Source organism: Acipenser ruthenus, chromosome 36 (genome assembly GCF_902713425.1).
Source record: "Acipenser ruthenus chromosome 36, fAciRut3.2 maternal haplotype, whole genome shotgun sequence".
Lineage (NCBI taxonomy): Eukaryota > Metazoa > Chordata > Actinopteri > Acipenseriformes > Acipenseridae > Acipenser > Acipenser ruthenus.
The window spans coordinates 11,477,187-11,494,738 of NC_081224.1; the positions used below are offsets into that span (position 1 = coordinate 11,477,187).

Sequence of the window (17,552 nt, forward strand, 5' to 3'; positions counted from 1 at the left end):
AACTTTAAGAATATATGTGTTATTTTTCCATCCTTAATATGTGACATCACATTACCTGATAAACTGCATCACCAACACTGAAATGAACAAAAAAACACTGCACTGAACTGCTTGACACCGCGCTGATCACAAGACATTTTGATTAACTGTGTTCTATTGCAACTTCCCTTACATGTATGAATAAAAAGAAACGACATACAACACACACGTAATCTTGTGGTAACGCCCGCCTACTACAGTTAACATAACGAGACTATTAGATGCTATTATAAGATAGAAACTTTAAACAACATTTTTTTAAAAAAGGTTTTCTAATAGTTTTATCCTGATTTCACTTCAACGTTCCAGCGGGGGACGCTGATTGGCTGTTGACACTCAATCGTTTTCTAAATTATAATATAACTGTATAGTATTAAATTTTGTCCAATTCCACATCGGAATCGCTGTTATTTTACTGTGCTAAGCTTGGTCGTCACACGTCTCTACCGCCCAGCCTCCAGGTAGCGAGTGTAAGTCTGCGCAGATTCTGAAAATTCATTGGCTACTTGCTCCGATTCTGTGCAGATTCTGCGCAGAAAGACGAAAGTCTGCATGTCGTGAACGCACCCAGCGTCTCAGCAGCCGGTGACGTCACGTGAAAAGCCTCAGTAGTACACAATTATTATTATTATTATTATTATTTATTTCTTAGCAGACGCCCTTATCCAGGGCGACTTACAATTGTTACAACATATCACATTATACATTATTTCACATTATACAGATATCACATTATTTTTACATACAATTACCCATTTATACAGTTGGGTTTTTACTGGAGCAATCTAGGTAAAGTACCTTGCTCAAGGGTACAGCAGCAGTGTTCCCCACCTGGGATTGAACCCACGACCCTCCGGTCAAGAGTCCAGAGCCCTAACCACTACTCCACACTGCTGCCCTACGTCACCACGTGCTGCTGAAGCCAGAGACGTGGTGACGTAGCTCATAATCTGCACAACTGTGAGAAAAGTTTTAAGGAATTTAAACATGCCTGAATTATCGTATGTTTGGCCTTTTTTGCCATTATTGATCGTACATCGTACAAGGATTGAAATTATAGTACAAATACGATAATTATCGTACGTCTGGCAACGCTGCTTCGTATTGAGAGGCTCTGACAGGGTAAGAGTGAGGAGCCGTGCTCCAATCAAATGCTTTGTGGGCGGGGTTTGTGTCAGCCGGCATGGATGAAATTCGGTGCTTACAGTTATTATGGATGGTTTCTTGCGTCATACAATGCAAGTCTAAAGGAGGCACCTGCTGAATAATGTATATAGAGATGACACGCCCGGATATGAATTATTCATGATTTTGGCGTTGCTGTGTGGGCGGTGCTGACAGATCCGACCGTGTGATTGGCTCGCAGTGTGCCTGGCTGGGGGCGGGCTTTATTTCGTGCACAGTTTTGCACTACCGGGTCCTGCAGATTACACGGTTTCTCAACATTGATGAGGAAACGTTGTGCGGAGAAATAATCCGCTGTTTCGATCCGGAAAGAAAGCGTTGCACAGGTTAGTAAAAATAGGAAAATGCGTCTCAACTCTACAGGCAGTTGAACTACGTCATATGTTTTATTAGAGACCCTAGCGCACGTGTGTCATCTGTAAAAACGAAACGTCTGAACTGTTATAAACTGACCTGTTATCCATGTAGAATAGACGACACCGGGTTTCTGAATCGCATTGATGCAGCCTGAATAAATCCCGTTTAAGAGTAGAATATAGACGAATTAATGAAACTCACAGAAAAAAACAAACACACAAACAAATAAAAACCTTTGGCGACACTCCCTGGGATAAAGTACGGATTTTTGGACTTGTATGTAAGTTATTAAACTCGACTTTCGACTGGCCATTTAAAATAATGTATGTTAAACTTGCACTAGCTGTTTATAAACTGTTTTAGATAACTACAGATATAAGGCTAACGGATAAAAACGGTATCTATGAGAAGGAGGATAATTTAGCGACGCTCCCTAATGGAGATCAATGAACCCTTTTCTGTCTCGAGCACCACACACAGAATGAACCTGTTAGTTTGTTTCCCTGTCGCTTCTCCCGGGTGCCCCCTCAGGTCCTGGCATGGCTGCTGCCTCTCAGCGGGTGCTCGTGTTCCCCTCCTCCTCGGAGCTGGGTCCGGCGCTGGCCCGGTTCATCGCGGTGCGGGCGCAGGAGAGCTGTGGTTCTGAGAGAGCCCGCTTCACGCTGGGTCTCTCTGGAGGGAGCCTGGTCTCCATGCTGTCCCGGGACCTGCCTGCTGTGCCGGGCCTGGACTGCAGGAAGTGGCTGCTGGGCTTCTGTGACGAGAGACTGGTCCCTTTCCAGGACCCAGAGAGCAGCTACGGGCTCTACAAGGTACGGAAAGATTCAGACGCTCCCTGACAGACTGTACAAGGTACGGGAAGATTCAGACGCTCCCTGACGGACTGTACAAGGTATGTGAAGATTCAGACGCTCCCTGACGGACTGTACAAGGTACAGGAAGATTCAGACGCTCCCTGACGGACTGTACAAGGTACGGGAAGATTCAGACGCTCCCTGACGGACTGTACAAGGTACGAGAACATTCAGACGCTGCCTGACAGACTATACAAGGTACAGGAACATTCAGATGCTCCCTGACGGACTGTACAAGGTACGGGAAGATTCAGACGCTCCCTGACGGACTGTACAAGGTACGAGAAGATTCAGACGCTCCCTGCTGCGGTCCCAGCGCCACACACGTGCTTCTGAAACGGGGTTTAGCGTGCGTGAGGCCGTCGCACGCAGGTTTATAAGTTCACGACCCTGTCCACAGCGCGTTTGTTTGACGAGTGTTCTGAACATTCTCTGAGGTTGGACAGTGCTTTGCAAAGTGAGAATAAGCATGTAGCCCTCTCTAAAACAGCCGAGAATGAGATTCAGTTCATCGAAGTGGACTTGCATGCTTGCCCTTCACTCTTCCTCGTTTCTCTTTCAGACCAGCCTGCTGCCGAAGATCTCCGTTCGAGAGAGCCAGGTGCTGGCAATTAACCCCTCGCTGCCTGTGGAGGAGGCCGCGGAAGATTACGCCACGAAACTCCGAGAGGTGACGCTGCTGCCCTGAGCTCCACCACTCGCTACCTGCACGCTTACAGCTCTGCTTAACCCTGTCCGCTGTCATTTCAACAGCAGTAGTTATTGTTTTGTTTTGACTGCATGCAGATTTGTCCCTGACACACTTTAAAGTATTTGTAGATAACAGCAAAAAGAAAGAGAATTCTCCCCTGTCGTGTCCAAACGCTGCTTTCCAATTGGAGGATGACGTCACATTGCTCGTCTTCTATTGGCCGTGTCTTTGTGTAGGCGTTCCCAGGCGAGGAGATCCCGGTGTTTGATTTGCTGCTGTTGGGCATGGGGCCGGACGGACACACCTGCTCACTCTTCCCAGAGCACCCCCTGCTGGAGGTAAAAGAGCAGGACACCAAAATAATTTCACCACGGTTGTGCACAGTTTTGAAAGAAACACATATTATAGCAAACAGGTATTTTATTCATTTCCAAGCGCGTAGTAGCATTGCGGTGTGCACTGAAGCCCATAGGTGATACTGCAGCCCGTGCGACACAATAGAATCTGAAACACAGAGAAATGCCTTTGTGAAGAGCTCCCCCTGGTGTCCGGGCTGTGAACTGCTCTTCTCTTTCCTCCAGGAGAGTGAGAAGCTGGTGGCTGGTCTCAAGGACTCCCCCAAACCTCCCCCCCAGCGTGTCACCCTGACTCTGCCAGTCCTGAACGCAGCGCGCTGTGTCGCCTTCGTGACCACCGGGGGCAGCAAAGCAGCCGTGCTCAAGGTGAGACTCCGACCCTGCATCAAAGTGCAATATTGGACGGGTTCTGATCGACAATAATCTCTCCCTTCTCCCTTCTCCCTCTCCCTCTCCCTCTCCTCTCTCTCTCCTCACAGCGAGTGCTAGAAGGGAAGGAGGCCCCTGCCCTGCCTGCTGCTCGAGTTCTCCCCTCCCCTGGAGAGCTGCTCTGGTTCCTGGACGAGTCGGCTGCAGGGAGCCTGACCCTGAGTGTGGAGAGACCAACTTGCGCTGCAGCACTGTGACCAGCAGAGGGCACTGTGACGAATACAGAGCTGCACACTGCTCACATTCCACTGGCAGGGGGCGCTGTTGAACCCAGAGCCTTCAAAACCAATTCTTTTTGGAGCGAGTGGATGTGAAGGTCTGTTTTAGTAGATTGAATTTCTGATTCAGTTTGAATAGACTAGGACCAAGACAAGAGTCTGCTATACAGTATGAACAAAATGAGTGTAAACTGGTGCAGAATATTGTGTGTATTTTGTAATAAACACATTACTGAATATTGGTGCGTTGTTTCTTTTATGTTTCAAGCACCCTTTTTCTCTTAGGGGGTGAGGGAGGGAGCAGTTCAGTCTCCATGCCTCAAGCCTGCCCTGGACTGGAGGGAGCACCCTTTCTCTTAGGGAGGTGAGGGAGGGAGCAGTTCAGTCTCCGTGCCTCAAGTCTGTCCTGGACTGGAGGGAGCACCCTTTCTCTTAGGGGGTGAGGGAGGGAGGGAGCAGTTCAGTCTCCGTGCCTCAAGCCTGCCCTGGACTGGAGGGAGCACCCTTTCTCTTAGGGGGTGAGGGAGGGAGGGAGCAGTTCAGTCTCCGTGCCTCAAGCCTGCCCTGGACTGCAGGGAGCACCCTTTCTCTCAGGGGGTGAGAGAGAGGGAGCGGATCATCATTCAAACAGCCCTGCTGGTTTTGTAGAGGCTGCATGCTTCACTGCGTTATTCTCAGATCGTAGTCAGACACGGTACACGGCATCCTCGCTGCTCTGTAACACACAGTCTCCCCACCCACCTCCCCCGACCCACCTGCTCTGAGAGTTTCACTTGAACACAGAAAACAGAACTGAGCCCAAACGGCCGTGACAGCTTTTCACTTGAATGCCCCGCGGGAGAGAGCCGAGCCCCTGGGGATGCAGAACTGCTGTCTGCAGAGTCAAGGGGGGTCCATTGGAACAAACTAAAAGTCGTGCTTTAATTGTGGAGGACCCTGTGTCTAGTGTAGAAGACAGGACTAAATACTCCTCAATTATATTGCAGCTTACAAACACTGGAAATGGTTGCCAATATTAATTCAACATATACAGCTGGCTGAGGAAGAATGCTTCTCAGTTTCAGAGTCACTGGAGGAGGAGTGACGGTTGTTTGCCAGCCCCTAGAGACTTGGACCCGGGTGAGAGGAAAGGACCGTCACAGCAGTAGAGAGAAACGGAGAGAGGCAGTGAGATCATGCCAACAACGCATGTGTTACATTTGCAGAGAGATCTGTAGGTGAAGAAAGCGAGGGAGGACGAGAGAGGGACTGTGCCAGTGCCTTAGAGAGAGAGAGAGAGAGAGAGAACAATATATATACATAAACAATACAGGAACAGTAACTAGACTAGGTGATACTTTAGGAAGAGAGAAGTCAAAGACAGATACTGAGAAGAGAGGGAGAGAGGAGAAAGTGTTGGAAAAGACTACAGTGGATAACTGGCTTTATGAAGGGGAGTGGAAGGAAGGCAGAGGGACAGGGGACAGACGCAGGACTGGGAACACTGAGCCCGGTTGGAGTCCACCAGGACAAACTGAAACTCAAAGTATCTGAAGAGCGAGAATTAATCTCACGCACTGCCCAGTAAACACACGCTGAAAAGACAGCTCGCTGATGCCGTCCGTGCTGTCAGGTCTGATTCTGAGAGGCTGAACAAAAAACGATGTTTTCTTAAAGAAATAAAGCATTTCTAAAAACTACTGGAATCAGTGAATGGGATTTGGGATCCTCTGTTAAAATGGGCGTGTTTCACTCCAGCTACTTGGATGCGAAGCAACGCAAGTACCTAGCAGGTAAGTGTCAGAAACTGGTGTTTAATACTAGCTGGTATTGCGGAGAAACTGAAGCAAACTCAAATGCTGTCATACAAGTTTCAGTTGTAGGCGATTTGCTGTCAAGCATTTAAACAGCTTTTCATAATGTCTGCAGGCTAGGATTGAGGAATTCAAGTTTGGAGAGGTGGGGCAGAATCAAGCCAGTGACAGTATAGAGGGGTGCAGAGGGAGAGTTGGGGGTTGTGTTACAGTATAGAGGGGTACAGAGGGAGAGTTGGGGGCTGTGTTACAGTATAGAGGGGTACAGAGGGAGAGTTGGGGGCTGTGTTACAGTATAGAGGGGTGCAGAGGGAGAGTTGGGGGCTGTGTTACAGTATAGAGGGGTACAGACAGAGGGAGAGTTGGGGGCTGTGTTACAGTATAGAGGGGTGCAGAGGGAGAGTTGGGGGCTGTGTTACAGTATAGAGGGGTACAGAGGGAGAGTTGGGGGCTGTGTTACAGTATAGAGGGGTGCAGAGGGAGAGTTGGGGGCTGTGTTACAGTATAGAGGGGTGCAGAGGGAGAGTTGGGGGCTGTGTTACAGTATAGAGGGGTACAGAGGGAGAGTTGGGGGTGTGTGACAGTATAGAGGGGTACAGAGGGAGAGTTGGGGGCTGTGTTACAGTACAGAGGGGTACAGAGGGAGAGTTGGGGGTGTGTGACAGTACAGAGGGGTACAGACAGAGGGAGAGTTGGGGGCTGTGTTACACTATAGAGGGGTACAGATTGAAGGAGAGCGTCTCTCATATACAGATGTCACATATACGAGTTTGTGATTTGACCTTGCCTCATGCAGACAGTCCTAGCTGTGCTGTTTACTAAACAGACTCTGGTTATAAGAGGAAACAGATCCTGTTTCAGATCAGTAGTGATTCGCCTGTGCCTTCATCAGGGTGTGTCATGCAGTCATGTGAGAGCAGGTTTGAATCCAGGCAGTGCCGAGCTGTCAAACTTAGCTGTGGATCTTAAGTGGCTGTATCAAATTGATATCTGCAGGTATTTTACTTTGAAAATTGCCTTACAGAGTCCTGCTGACCCCACACTCCCCTAGTCCCCCTGTCTGGAGGTTTATGAGCGCCAGGACAGAACTGTGCATCACACAAGGTCTTTAAAACCAAACAGGACTAGAAGCAGAAACGCTGGCTGCAGTCTGGTTCAGTGCCAGCCTTCCTCCCCACTCTGTCCCAACGCTGGTATTCTTTGTGCACAAAAGCCCTCTTTCAGGATTTCAAGTTGTTTTGCTGTTTTGTTTCCCCCGTGGTGTCTGGAGTCACATTCTCCAGCGTCCCTTCGGGAAGGACAGAGTTCAGAGCTGAGAGAAGTCTTTGTGTGGAGCCCAGAAACACACACAGAGCTGGGCTGACCAGGACTTTCCATCGGACCACAGAATCTTCTAGAGACAAACTGGACCGGTCTTGCATTTCCATTGATTAGGGGATCCGGTCAAGATCTGTACCTCATATAGCAAAACATTTCTTCTCATTGCAAAGCTTGTTATCTGCTACCATAACAGATTAAAAAGACGCTCCGATCCCCCTCAACTCAAACACAGAGCCTCTTAATACGGCATCATCTGCAGATCCGGGTCTGAGTCTCATTGTGATCTCTTGCAGGTCGCACGGTCGCAGTTCTGAAGAACTTCATCCCACACTATCAAAGGCAGAGCGCAGCTGCCTATCTGGAGCACGTCCGCAATGAGGTGGAGCAGAGAGGAGGGGAGCCCACGCAGCTGCTGTACTCACAGGTACAGAGAGAGGGGAGTCCACACAGCTGCTGTACTCACAGGTACAGAGAGAGGGGAGTCCACACAGCTGCTGTACTCACAGGTACAGAGAGAGGGGAGTCCACACAGCTGCTGTACTCACAGGTACAGAGAGAGGGGAGTCCACACAGCTGCTGTACTCACAGGTACAGAGAGGAGGGGAGTCCACACAGCTGCTGTACTCACAGGTATAGAGAGAGGGGAGTCCACACAGCTGCTGTACTCACAGGTACAGAGAGGAGGGGAGTCCACACAGCTGCTGTACTCACAGGTACAGAGAGGAGGGGAGTCCACACAGCTGCTGTACTCACAGGTACAGAGAGAGGGGAGTCCACACAGCTGCTGTACTCACAGGTACAGAGAGGAGGGGAGTCCACACAGCTGCTGTACTCACAGGTACAGAGAGAGGGGAGTCCACACAGCTGCTGTACTCACAGGTACAGAGAGGAGGGGAGTCCACACAGCTGCTGTACTCACAGGTACAGAGAGAGGGGAGTCCACACAGCTGCTGTACTCACAGGTACAGAGAGGAGGGGAGTCCACACAGCTGCTGTACTCACAGGTACAGAGAGAGGGGAGTCCACACAGCTGCTGTACTCACAGGTACAGAGAGGAGGGGAGTCCACACAGCTGCTGTACTCACAGGTACAGAGAGAGGGGAGTCCACACAGCTGCTGTACTCACAGGTACAGAGAGGAGGGGAGTCCACGCAGCTGCTGTACTCACTGGTATAGAGAGGAGGGGAGTCCACACAGTGTTTCTCTCCAGGTATTTTGAAACATGTGAGGCGTCTCTTTCCTCCTGTATCCCAGGATGCTGTGCCCCCGGGGGAGGTGCTGCGGGAGGGGACCCTGCTGCTGTTCCAGGATCACAAGTGGAAAGAGCGCCATCTGCAGGTGACCAGAGACTTGACAGTGGAGTGCTATGGCTCCAAAGAGGTGAGCAGAGAAGGACAGGCTGGCGTCTCTCTGTTAGCAAAGCGTTTCTCTGAGACTGGGCTCACAGTGTGACGAGGCTGTAAAAGGCTTAAAAAAAGGGTTTTCATAGAACCATGTGATGTGGCTGTTTTTACTAGGGCTGTGACGAAACTTTCTGAATAGTGTGCTTTAAGTTGTTAGGCATCAATTAAACAGAATAAAACAAAGCAATGCGGTCTCTAACGAACCAAAACTCATGTATAGTTTATAAGCGATTACCTTTCTTTTAGTCTTTTGATATAAAATCCTTTTTGTCTTCAATTTTGTTAGTTTCCCAGGTTCATTCTAGAACACACGTCACAGAGTTCTTCAGTTTCCTTAGTTTCCACAGTTCCATTCTAGAACGCACGTCACAGAGTCGGCACTTGTGTTATTCAGCCCGCTAGTTAACCCATGTACATCTACACAGCTGTCTGTCTTCCTCACTACTGAGAGATATTCCACAGTACAGCCCAGTAGGTGGCGCTAAATCACTCCGGTGAAACTTGGTCATGACATTCCTCAGTTACTTCATTTGCCCTCTGTTTACAGGCCCGGTCCACACTGCTCCTGTCAGCCTGTCAGATCTGCACCTCCCCTCAGCAACTCCACCTCCTACTGGAGGAGTCCTGCCACTACACCACAGGTACCAGCTGAGCACAGTCAGCCTAAAACTGCTTTTGAAAGAAGCCGTAAACGATGATTTAACTGCAGCTCATCAGTGTAAAATTAGACTAAAACTCAGAATGCCAGCTAATGCCTTCACCCGCGTTAGACTATAGGCTGACAGAAGAGTTTCGCTAATGCCTTCAGGAATGATTTTGAAACCCTTGGTCGCTGATCATGCTGCTTGTGCTAATAACACAGAAGAGAATGTGTTTTAAAGCCTTGGTAAGTCTTGGCCTCTGTTTATTTGTTTGAAGATGGTTTGAGGAGGGTAGTTAGCACACTGGGGACCCATTCCACCCACTGCCCCTCAGTACAGAGCCACAGTCCGTGTGCATTGCCTCTCTGAGTCCCTGCCTGTTTGTATTGTCTCTCCAGGGGGTGGTGAGTTGCCCCTTTGCCCCTCTGAGTTCCCCGTCTTCCTCCTGCACCCCTACTGCGCCCCGGTGTGTGTATGTGCCCGCTCCAGAGAGGACCAGCGCGGGTGGCACAGAGTGCTGGGCAGCGCAGTAAGGCACCACAGCTCAGGTAGGCATTGAAAGGATACAGAGAGAGGATTGTGAAAGCGACCAGAGAAACGCCAATCTGATTGAGATTAAACTTGCTGATATTGACAGTAATTGGACCATGTCTGTCTGTCTGGGTGCCCCTGTTTTTCTACCCAGTGTAGAAAGTCCAATTGTGTTCCCTTCCTGTGGAATGCCCAGCAAAGACTGACAACTTCACATAGACAGGAACCTGCGCTCCCCTGACTGTGTGACTCCCCCTGCACACCACGCGGCCGTGCCTTTACCAGGGGAGACCCTCGGGGATCCCTGCGCTCCCCTGACTGTGTGACACCCCCCTGCACACCACGCGGCCCTGCCTTCACCAGGGGAGACCCTCGGGGACCCCTGCACTCCCCTGACTGTGTGACTCCCCCCTGCACACCACGCGGCCCTGCCTTCACCAGGGGAGACCCTCGGGGACCCCTGCGCTCCCCTGACTGTGTGACACCCCCCTGCACACCACGCGGCCGTGCCTTCACCAGAGGAGACCCTCGAGGACCCCTGCGCTCCCCTGACTGTGTGACACCCCCCTGCACACCACGCGGCCGTGCCTTCACCAAAGGAGACCCTCGGGGACCCCTGCACTCCCCTGACTGTGTGACACCCCCCTGCACACCACGCGGCCGTGCCTTCACCAAAGGAGACCCTCGGGGACCCCTGCACTCCCCTGACTGTGTGACTCCCCCCTGCACACCACGCGGCCCTGCCTTCACCAGGGGAGACCCTCGGGGACCCCTGCGCTCCCCTGACTGTGTGACACCCCCCTGCACACCACGCGGCCGTGCCTTCACCAGAGGAGACCCTCGGGGACCCTGACACATTTGAATGTATTTTCATGTCCCATGGCAATGAATAGGCCCAGTAAACCCAGTGATTCTCCCCTGTTTGAACCTCTCTGTCGCAGCGCTGCAGAGGAGACACAGCTACGAAGCCAAGGCCCTCTTGGAGGCTGTCCGCTTTTACAGGCAGGAGAAGGGCAGCTATGGGAGCGGGGTCCTGACATTGGGCTCAGAGGAGGAGGTGAGTGCCTGTAGATGGTTTGTTACAGTTTTCTACATGGCGTGATGCATTTAGTAAGCCACGTAGCCATGTGTGGCTCTCTGAGGAGAGAAGCCCCATCTCCCTGATTCCTCCCCAGTCCTCAGCTCCCTGACCTGGGCTCTGTCTGTCCGCTTTCCCTTCAGGTTCTCAGTAACCTGGTTATGGAGGATCTGCTGCCCTGGCTGAGGACCCAGGTGTTCCCCCAGCTGCGAGTGTCCCAGGGGAGGAGGAGCAGCACCTGGATACAGGTGAGAACCCCCAACACCCCCTCCTGATCATACAGCCCAACAGACTGCTGCCATACAGTGATCCAGCAGGTTACTGTCATGCTGCTTCTCTCCTATCTTATGCAATGGAGGCAGACAGAGGTACAGCCCTATAATGTAGACTTCCATAATGGCACACAGGCAACAGGCAGTTAGGCTGTACTGAGCTGTATAGCATGGAGAGTTATAGCAGATCTCTCTGGATCTGCAGCGCCCCCTGCTAGATGCTCTCTCTCTCTCTCTCACACACACACTGAGTCGCTGCTCTGTTGATGGGGGTGGGGGTGTGTGTTTGTGTGTCTCCACAGCTGGTCTGGGAGGTGCATAGCCGGGTGAGTCAGCAGGTCTCTGTGGAGCTGAGGGTTCTGAAGGAACAGGACACTCTGCAGCTCCCCCTGCTGGTCGGGAGGATTCGCCCCAACCTGGACCAGATCGTCGAGCTGCAGGAAGACATTGCAGGCAGGCTGGCAGGTGAGGGGGGGTGGTGGTGAGGGGGGGGGGGGGGCAGTGGATTTTTACTGCTTCTACCCATATAAAGGTGTTCAGTTTTACCATGCATGTTTTTTTCTGGGCTCTACAATGCTTACCTATGCTTCACCATGCTTTCACTGGGCTTTATTACACATTGCTATGCTTTTACCCTTTTACCAAGGTACATAAGACAGAGTCTTTTTAAAACCATTAAGGGTCTTAAATGGGATACTTCAACCTTTCTAAAGGAATTTGAAGGAACTGCTAATTATACTGGAACGAAAGGGACGGCTAACACGAGGTCACATGTCTGTGTGTCACAGATCACATGTCTGCAGTGATTGAGCGGGGTGTGACACGCTCAGTCTCCCCTTCGCTCCTACTGGTCCTTCAGAAATTAGCCCCGCCCCTGAGATCCGGCTTCATCGGCATCAGACAGCTGTTCACAGACGCCTGCGATGACATCATCAGAACTGGACGCTGTGGCCAATCAGCGCAGGAGGTGGGGCTTCTGATTTTATTACCACAGGAGAGCCTGAGAGGGACAATATTTTGTACATGGTATCACTGGAATCCATTTGAACTGAAACATAACATGAAATAAAGCCAATCTACTATACTATACTATACTATACTATACTATACTATACTATACTATACTATACTATACTATACTACACTGTGCCACCGCTGTAGCAGAAACTGTTTCTAAGTAGTAAGCAGGATTTTGAAGGGAGTCCTGAACTGAACAGGAAGCAGGTATAGCAGCCCAGTTCGCACTCCGGCGCTCTGGCACACGTGTGTTTGTTCTGTGAGACCAGCTCTCTGTTCTCATTAACTGGCTGGATGGTTCTCGTCTGTCCAGCTGGCTGCCCCCCTGTCTCAGCTCAGCAGTGGACAGAGCTTTGAGCTGCTGGAACTCCTTGCAGAGAGGCTGGGGGTCCTACGGGAGTGGCTGGGGGTCGAGGGGGCGCCGCTGATCACCCTGCGGGCCCAGAACACACTGCAGCAGGTACGGGACACTCTGGGGGGCTGACGAATGAGCACACTGGAGAACACTGTGCCACCCGGCACCCCACATCACCAATTTTAAGAGTTATATAGTATGTTTCAAGTATATTAGAACAGATATTTTTTTAGTTTTTTAGGCTGACACCCCTTTTTGATGTTCATCACTGCATAGTTATTGTAACTGTGGATCTTGAAATACTTGATGACACTGATTGCTAGTCTCTCCCTTTCCCTCTCTCTCTCCTCTTCCTCTCCCTCTCCTCTCCTCTCTTCTCTCTCTCCTCTCCCTCCCCTCTCCTTTCCTCTCCCTCTCCTTTCCCTCCCCCTCTCCTCTCCCTCTCCTCTCTGCTCCCTTTCCTCTCCTCCCTCTCTCTCTCCTCTCCTCTCTCCTCCTCTCCCTTTCCTCTCCCTCCCTCCCTCCCTCTCTCCCTCCCTCTCTCCTCTCCCTCCCTATCTCCTCTCCCTCTCCTCTCCGCTCCCTTTCCTCTCCTTCTCCCTCTCTCCTCTCCTCTCTCTTCTCCTCTCCTCTCCTTCTCTCCTCTCCTCTCCCTCTCCTTTGCCTCTCCTCCCCTCCCATCTCCTCTCCTATCTCCTCTCCTTTCCCTCTCCTCTTCCTCTCTCCCTCCCTCTCTCCCTCTCCTCCTCCCTCCCTCCCTCCCTCCCACTCTCCCTCTCCTCTCCTCTCCCTCCCTCCCTCCCACTCTCCCTCTCCTCTCCTCTCCTCTCCCTCTCCTCTCCAGCTCCTGGACAGTGCAGTCTACACGTTCAGAAGTCTTCTCTGTCAGCAGCTGAGTGAGTCCCGGAGCCCCTCCCAGCTCTCTCGCACTCTGCACAGGGTCCGCGGCAGAGTGGCAAAGGTAGCGTCCTTTTCGGTTGCAGTTAAACGCGGCTTCTCTCCTAGCACAGCTGCTGATGCAATTGCATTTAACAGGATAAAGATTACATTACGCTGGTCGTAGGTAAACTGGACTTTGATGACAGTTTGGATAACTGTTATATCCCATCCCATAGTTGAACTTTAATGTGCATTGAAGAAAGGCTTTGTTGACTGGCCGGTTTGTTTGTGGGTCTGTGTTCTCAGAAGCTGGATCATGACTGCAGGCTGGCTGAGACCCGGCTGTTCCAGGAGGCCCTGCTTCTGATTGCTCAGCCGGTCCTGTTGAGAGAGCTGGAGCCCAGCTGCAAACTGGTGAGAGGGGAGAGGGGAGATGGGGAAGAGAGGGGAGAGAGGAGAGAGGGGAGAGGAGAGAGGGAAGAGAGGAGAGTGGGGAGCGGGGGAGAGAGGAGAGACTGGAGAGAGGAGAGAGGGAAGAGAGGAGAGTGGGGAGCAGGGGGAGAGAGGAGAGAGGAGAGATGGGGGAAAGGAGAGACTGGAGAGAGGAGAGAGGGGAGAGGGGAGGGGAGTATCACATTGGTTTTGTTATTAACACTACAATCTGTTCTATAGCCCTTTGAAAACCCCCAGCAGAATCCCTGTTCTTAATCAGTGTGTTTGCTTGGCGGGCAGGGGCTGGCGCAGTATGAAGAGATGGTGTTTGCAGATTACAGCACAGTGATTCACATCGAGAATATCTATGAAGACGTTGTGGTGCAGGCTCTAATGAAAGAGATCAATGAAGGTAAGGGGCTCGCTGCCTAATAAGGAAGGCATCAGGCAGTGCAGAATCAACGCATTTATTTGACCTTCTTAAAAAAGTGTTTTTCAGTTGTGGTCTCTATACATTTATAGAATGATATTTGTAGCTACAACCACTTAAAATTCTGTTTGCATAAAAGTTATATAAACCCCTTTGAGTCAGCCAATGAGATTGCAGCTTTACTCACTGTGCCCTTTTCTGATTGGCAGTTCTGACCTGTATACCTGACAGCACCGACCAATTGGACAACCAGCTGACCACTGCCTGGAGAGGATCATCCAATCACCTTTCAGACTCCAGTACTGGGTCCTATGACAACATACCCAAAACCCTGGGGGAGGATCCAGGAGAGCAAAAGAGCTGTGATCAAGCTGAGGAGGCTTCCCAAAAAACTTGCACCGGGTCAACATCAGTCTTGAAGACAGAAAGACCCACGAGCCAACATGGATCAGATCGACTAATCTCAGATCCAGATAGTGAAAATGCACGTGTCTTTTTGAAGACAGACCAGAACAATGCAACAGGAAGCTCCTCACACATCGAAGACCAGCCCACCAGACTCCATGCAGGTGATCTTCAGTGCTTGGAGTTCACCAGCATTGTAGACGCGAGAGAGCTGTTTTATAAACCCCAGCAGGCTCTTGGTGGCAACCGCACTGACACACCAGAACTACCCATCAAAGAGAGTCGCCGTGTTGCTATGGAAGAAGGAGGGACGTCTGAAACAATGGAAGACGGAGGTGAACATCAGAATTTTGAGGAGAGCAGGTTAAAGGGTCAGGAACCTAGTGGAGATGCCTTCAAGCTTGGACCCAGCTTGTGCCTTGAGGATGAGGAATCTTTGGGGATGGTTGAAAAGGTCCACCAGGTTCCTATGGAAATCAGAGATGATCAGCCTCCTGAATTGATGAACCATGGCTTTGATTTGCAAAACGGAGGTGGAGGTCCATCTCTGGATCCCGAGTCACGTGACCATGTTGTTTTTGGAAAGCAGCACCAGGGTGGCCAAGCGGAGCTGGAGAACCAGCTGGATAATGGATTGGCAATGGAAACAGCAGAGAACTCTGGGAAAACTATTGAGGCGACACGACCAAAGGGAACTGAGAAGGAGGGAGCAGGCAGTTTTGGATATGGTGGTGTGTGGGACAGGACAGAAAGTCCAAAATGGGTTTAAGATTTAACACACAGAGATTTTTACTATGTAGACACACCAGCGATACATACAGAATCAATAGACGTTTAAGTAGGGCAGCAGTGTGGAGTAGTGGTTAGGACTCTGGACTCCTGACCGGAGGGTCGTGGGTTCAATCCCAGGTGGGTGACACTGCTGCTGTACCCTTGAGCAAGGTACTTTACCTAGATTGCTCCAGTAAAAACCCAGCTGTATAAATGGGGAATTGTATGTAAAAAATAATGTAATTGTATGTAAAAATAATGTGATATCTTGTAACAATTGTAAGTCTGCTAAGTAATAAATAATAATAATTACTGGACATTATGTTTAAAAGTAGCAGCAGCACAGTGTTCAAGCTCCCTTTAGAAGACCACGATTATTCGATTCACCTCAGAGCAGCAAAGAGTTCTGATTTTCAATTGACACGTAGTCATCATCATTATTAAGATGAGCTGAAATAGTTATCTGAATCAGCATAGTGAACACTATACAGTACGGGGTGTAAAGAAGGGAATCCAAGGGTTCTTATTTTAATAAAAACACAACAGAAAATAATAATAAAACAAACACTAACCTGTCACACATCTAAAACACACACACACACACACACACACTCTCTCTCTCTCTCTCTCTCTCTCACACACACACACACACACACACTCTCTCACACACACACACACACACACACACACACACACACTCTCACACACACACACACACACACTCTCTCTGTCTCACACACACACACACACACTCTCTCTCTCTCTCTCTCACACACACACACACACACACACTCTCTCTCTCACACACACACACACACACTCTCTCTCTCTCACACACACACACACTCTCTCTCACACACACACACTCTCTCTCTCTCTCACACACACACACACACTCTCTCTCTCACACACACACACACACACTCTCTCTCTCTCTCACACACACACACACACTCACACACACACAAATCAGCTGCTTTCAAATCAAACCACTTCCCTTTTCATTTCTGTCGACACTCTCTGATTGCCCCCTAATAAACAGCTCGTGCTCTTCATGGAAGGACACACGCCTCAGGCCTCCAGGGTGTTTTCCCAGTTCAGTCACACGGCTGGGCTGCTGTGTCTCCTTTCTGTGTGTCACTAATTGCCCCTAGCCTGCTCTTTCTGTGTGTCAGTAATTGCCCCTAGCCTGCTCTTTCTGTGTGTCAGTAATTGCCCCTAGCCTGCTCTTTCTGCGTGTCAGTAATTGCCCCTAGCCTGCTCTTTCTGCGTGTCAGTAATTGCCAGCACTAGGCATTGTTCAGTGGCTGACATGCAGAACTGAAGAGCAGCTCCTGAAGTCACAGGCAAAGCACCTCGACAGAATTATCAGAGCATCGTACAAACTGAAGGGGACAGGAAAAAAAAAAAAAAAAAAACTACGAGAATGAAATGCAAAGCGGCTTTCTTAAAGCTGCAGACCCCCCTCCCCCCCCCCTCCACAGCTGTGTAACCCGCTAAACACAGCACGAGCCCCCAGCCCCCCCAGATTCACATTCCAGATGTGTTCTGTCGACCACACCCAGGACAGCACCGAGCACACGAAAACAAACGTCTCCAATGCAGTGTCAGTCTGTTCAGTTAGTATAGTACATGTAGACGAGCATTGAGAGGTTTGTAGTGACGGGTGTCAGCGGGAGAATGCGCAGCTCTGTACATTTAAATGAAGATTTTAAAATAGGGACACTTTTTGTTCTGTCTCACTGTACCCTTGCGTTTTTATCGCTCCTTCTCCTTCCTCTCCCCCTCCATCCCTATCCACCTCTCTCTCTCACCCCCCCCCCCTTTCTATGATATCTCTTTTTTAAGTCTATTATATTTGTATTTCACTTTAATATCCCCCCCCCCCCAGTCTGCCTGTCCCTTTAATGTCTCCGCTCTGTGGTGTGGGCGGGGTCTCGTTACTTCTCCTGCCTCCCACTTCCTGTTCCAACTCAAGGGACGTTCTGGCACATTCCGAGAGCGAGGACAGGCTGTCTTAAAGGGGTGGGCTTCTTCTCACTAACCTGGGGCAGATTCACTACTTCTCAAAGTTTACTGCTTGGACATCACGCCCC

The 17,552-nt window shown here is 50.3% G+C and overlaps 2 protein-coding genes across 3 annotated transcripts; both read left to right on the plus strand.

Annotated features, from left to right (window-relative positions):
* Positions 1 to 1,421: 1,421 nt before the first annotated feature.
* On the plus strand, positions 1,422 to 4,368 carry LOC117965605 (6-phosphogluconolactonase-like). The gene is made up of 6 exons (XM_059008178.1): positions 1,422 to 1,550; positions 2,113 to 2,393; positions 2,998 to 3,105; positions 3,363 to 3,464; positions 3,708 to 3,848; positions 3,962 to 4,368. Exons 2-6 carry the CDS (start codon positions 2,121 to 2,123, stop codon positions 4,106 to 4,108), a joined length of 771 nt encoding a protein of 256 aa, XP_058864161.1. The 5' UTR covers positions 1,422 to 1,550; positions 2,113 to 2,120; the 3' UTR covers positions 4,109 to 4,368.
* A 677-nt stretch (positions 4,369 to 5,045) lies between these two features.
* On the plus strand, positions 5,046 to 15,768 carry LOC131706659 (protein Niban 1-like). Of its 2 annotated transcripts, XM_059008187.1 has the most exons (14): positions 5,047 to 5,901; positions 7,536 to 7,666; positions 8,497 to 8,622; positions 9,193 to 9,286; positions 9,685 to 9,834; positions 10,759 to 10,874; positions 11,039 to 11,143; positions 11,470 to 11,632; positions 11,956 to 12,134; positions 12,498 to 12,644; positions 13,384 to 13,500; positions 13,725 to 13,832; positions 14,151 to 14,262; positions 14,490 to 15,768. In XM_059008187.1, exons 1-14 carry the CDS (start codon positions 5,847 to 5,849, stop codon positions 15,452 to 15,454), a joined length of 2,568 nt encoding a protein of 855 aa, XP_058864170.1. In that variant the 5' UTR covers positions 5,047 to 5,846; the 3' UTR covers positions 15,455 to 15,768. The 2 variants fall into 2 exon arrangements, with proteins under 2 accessions (XP_058864171.1, XP_058864170.1); XM_059008188.1 differs by lacking the exon at positions 8,497 to 8,622 and having other exon boundaries at positions 5,046 to 5,901.
* The last annotated feature ends 1,784 nt before the right edge of the window (positions 15,769 to 17,552 follow it).

Bases quoted from the DNA above. Each gene is read 5' to 3' on its own strand.
- LOC117965605 (XM_059008178.1), top strand. From the start codon at position 2,121: ATGGCTGCTGCCTCTCAGCGGGTGCTCGTGTTCCCCTCCTCCTCGGAG. The intron at 2,394-2,997 runs GTACGGAAAGAT...TTTCTCTTTCAG, and splicing joins GCAGCTACGGGCTCTACAAG to ACCAGCCTGCTGCCGAAGAT. The intron at 3,106-3,362 runs GTGACGCTGCTG...GTCTTTGTGTAG, and splicing joins ACGCCACGAAACTCCGAGAG to GCGTTCCCAGGCGAGGAGAT.
- LOC131706659 (XM_059008187.1), top strand. From the start codon at position 5,847: ATGGGCGTGTTTCACTCCAGCTACTTGGATGCGAAGCAACGCAAGTAC. The intron at 9,287-9,684 runs GTACCAGCTGAG...TTGTCTCTCCAG, and splicing joins GTCCTGCCACTACACCACAG to GGGGTGGTGAGTTGCCCCTT. The intron at 13,501-13,724 runs GTAGCGTCCTTT...CTGTGTTCTCAG, and splicing joins TCCGCGGCAGAGTGGCAAAG to AAGCTGGATCATGACTGCAG.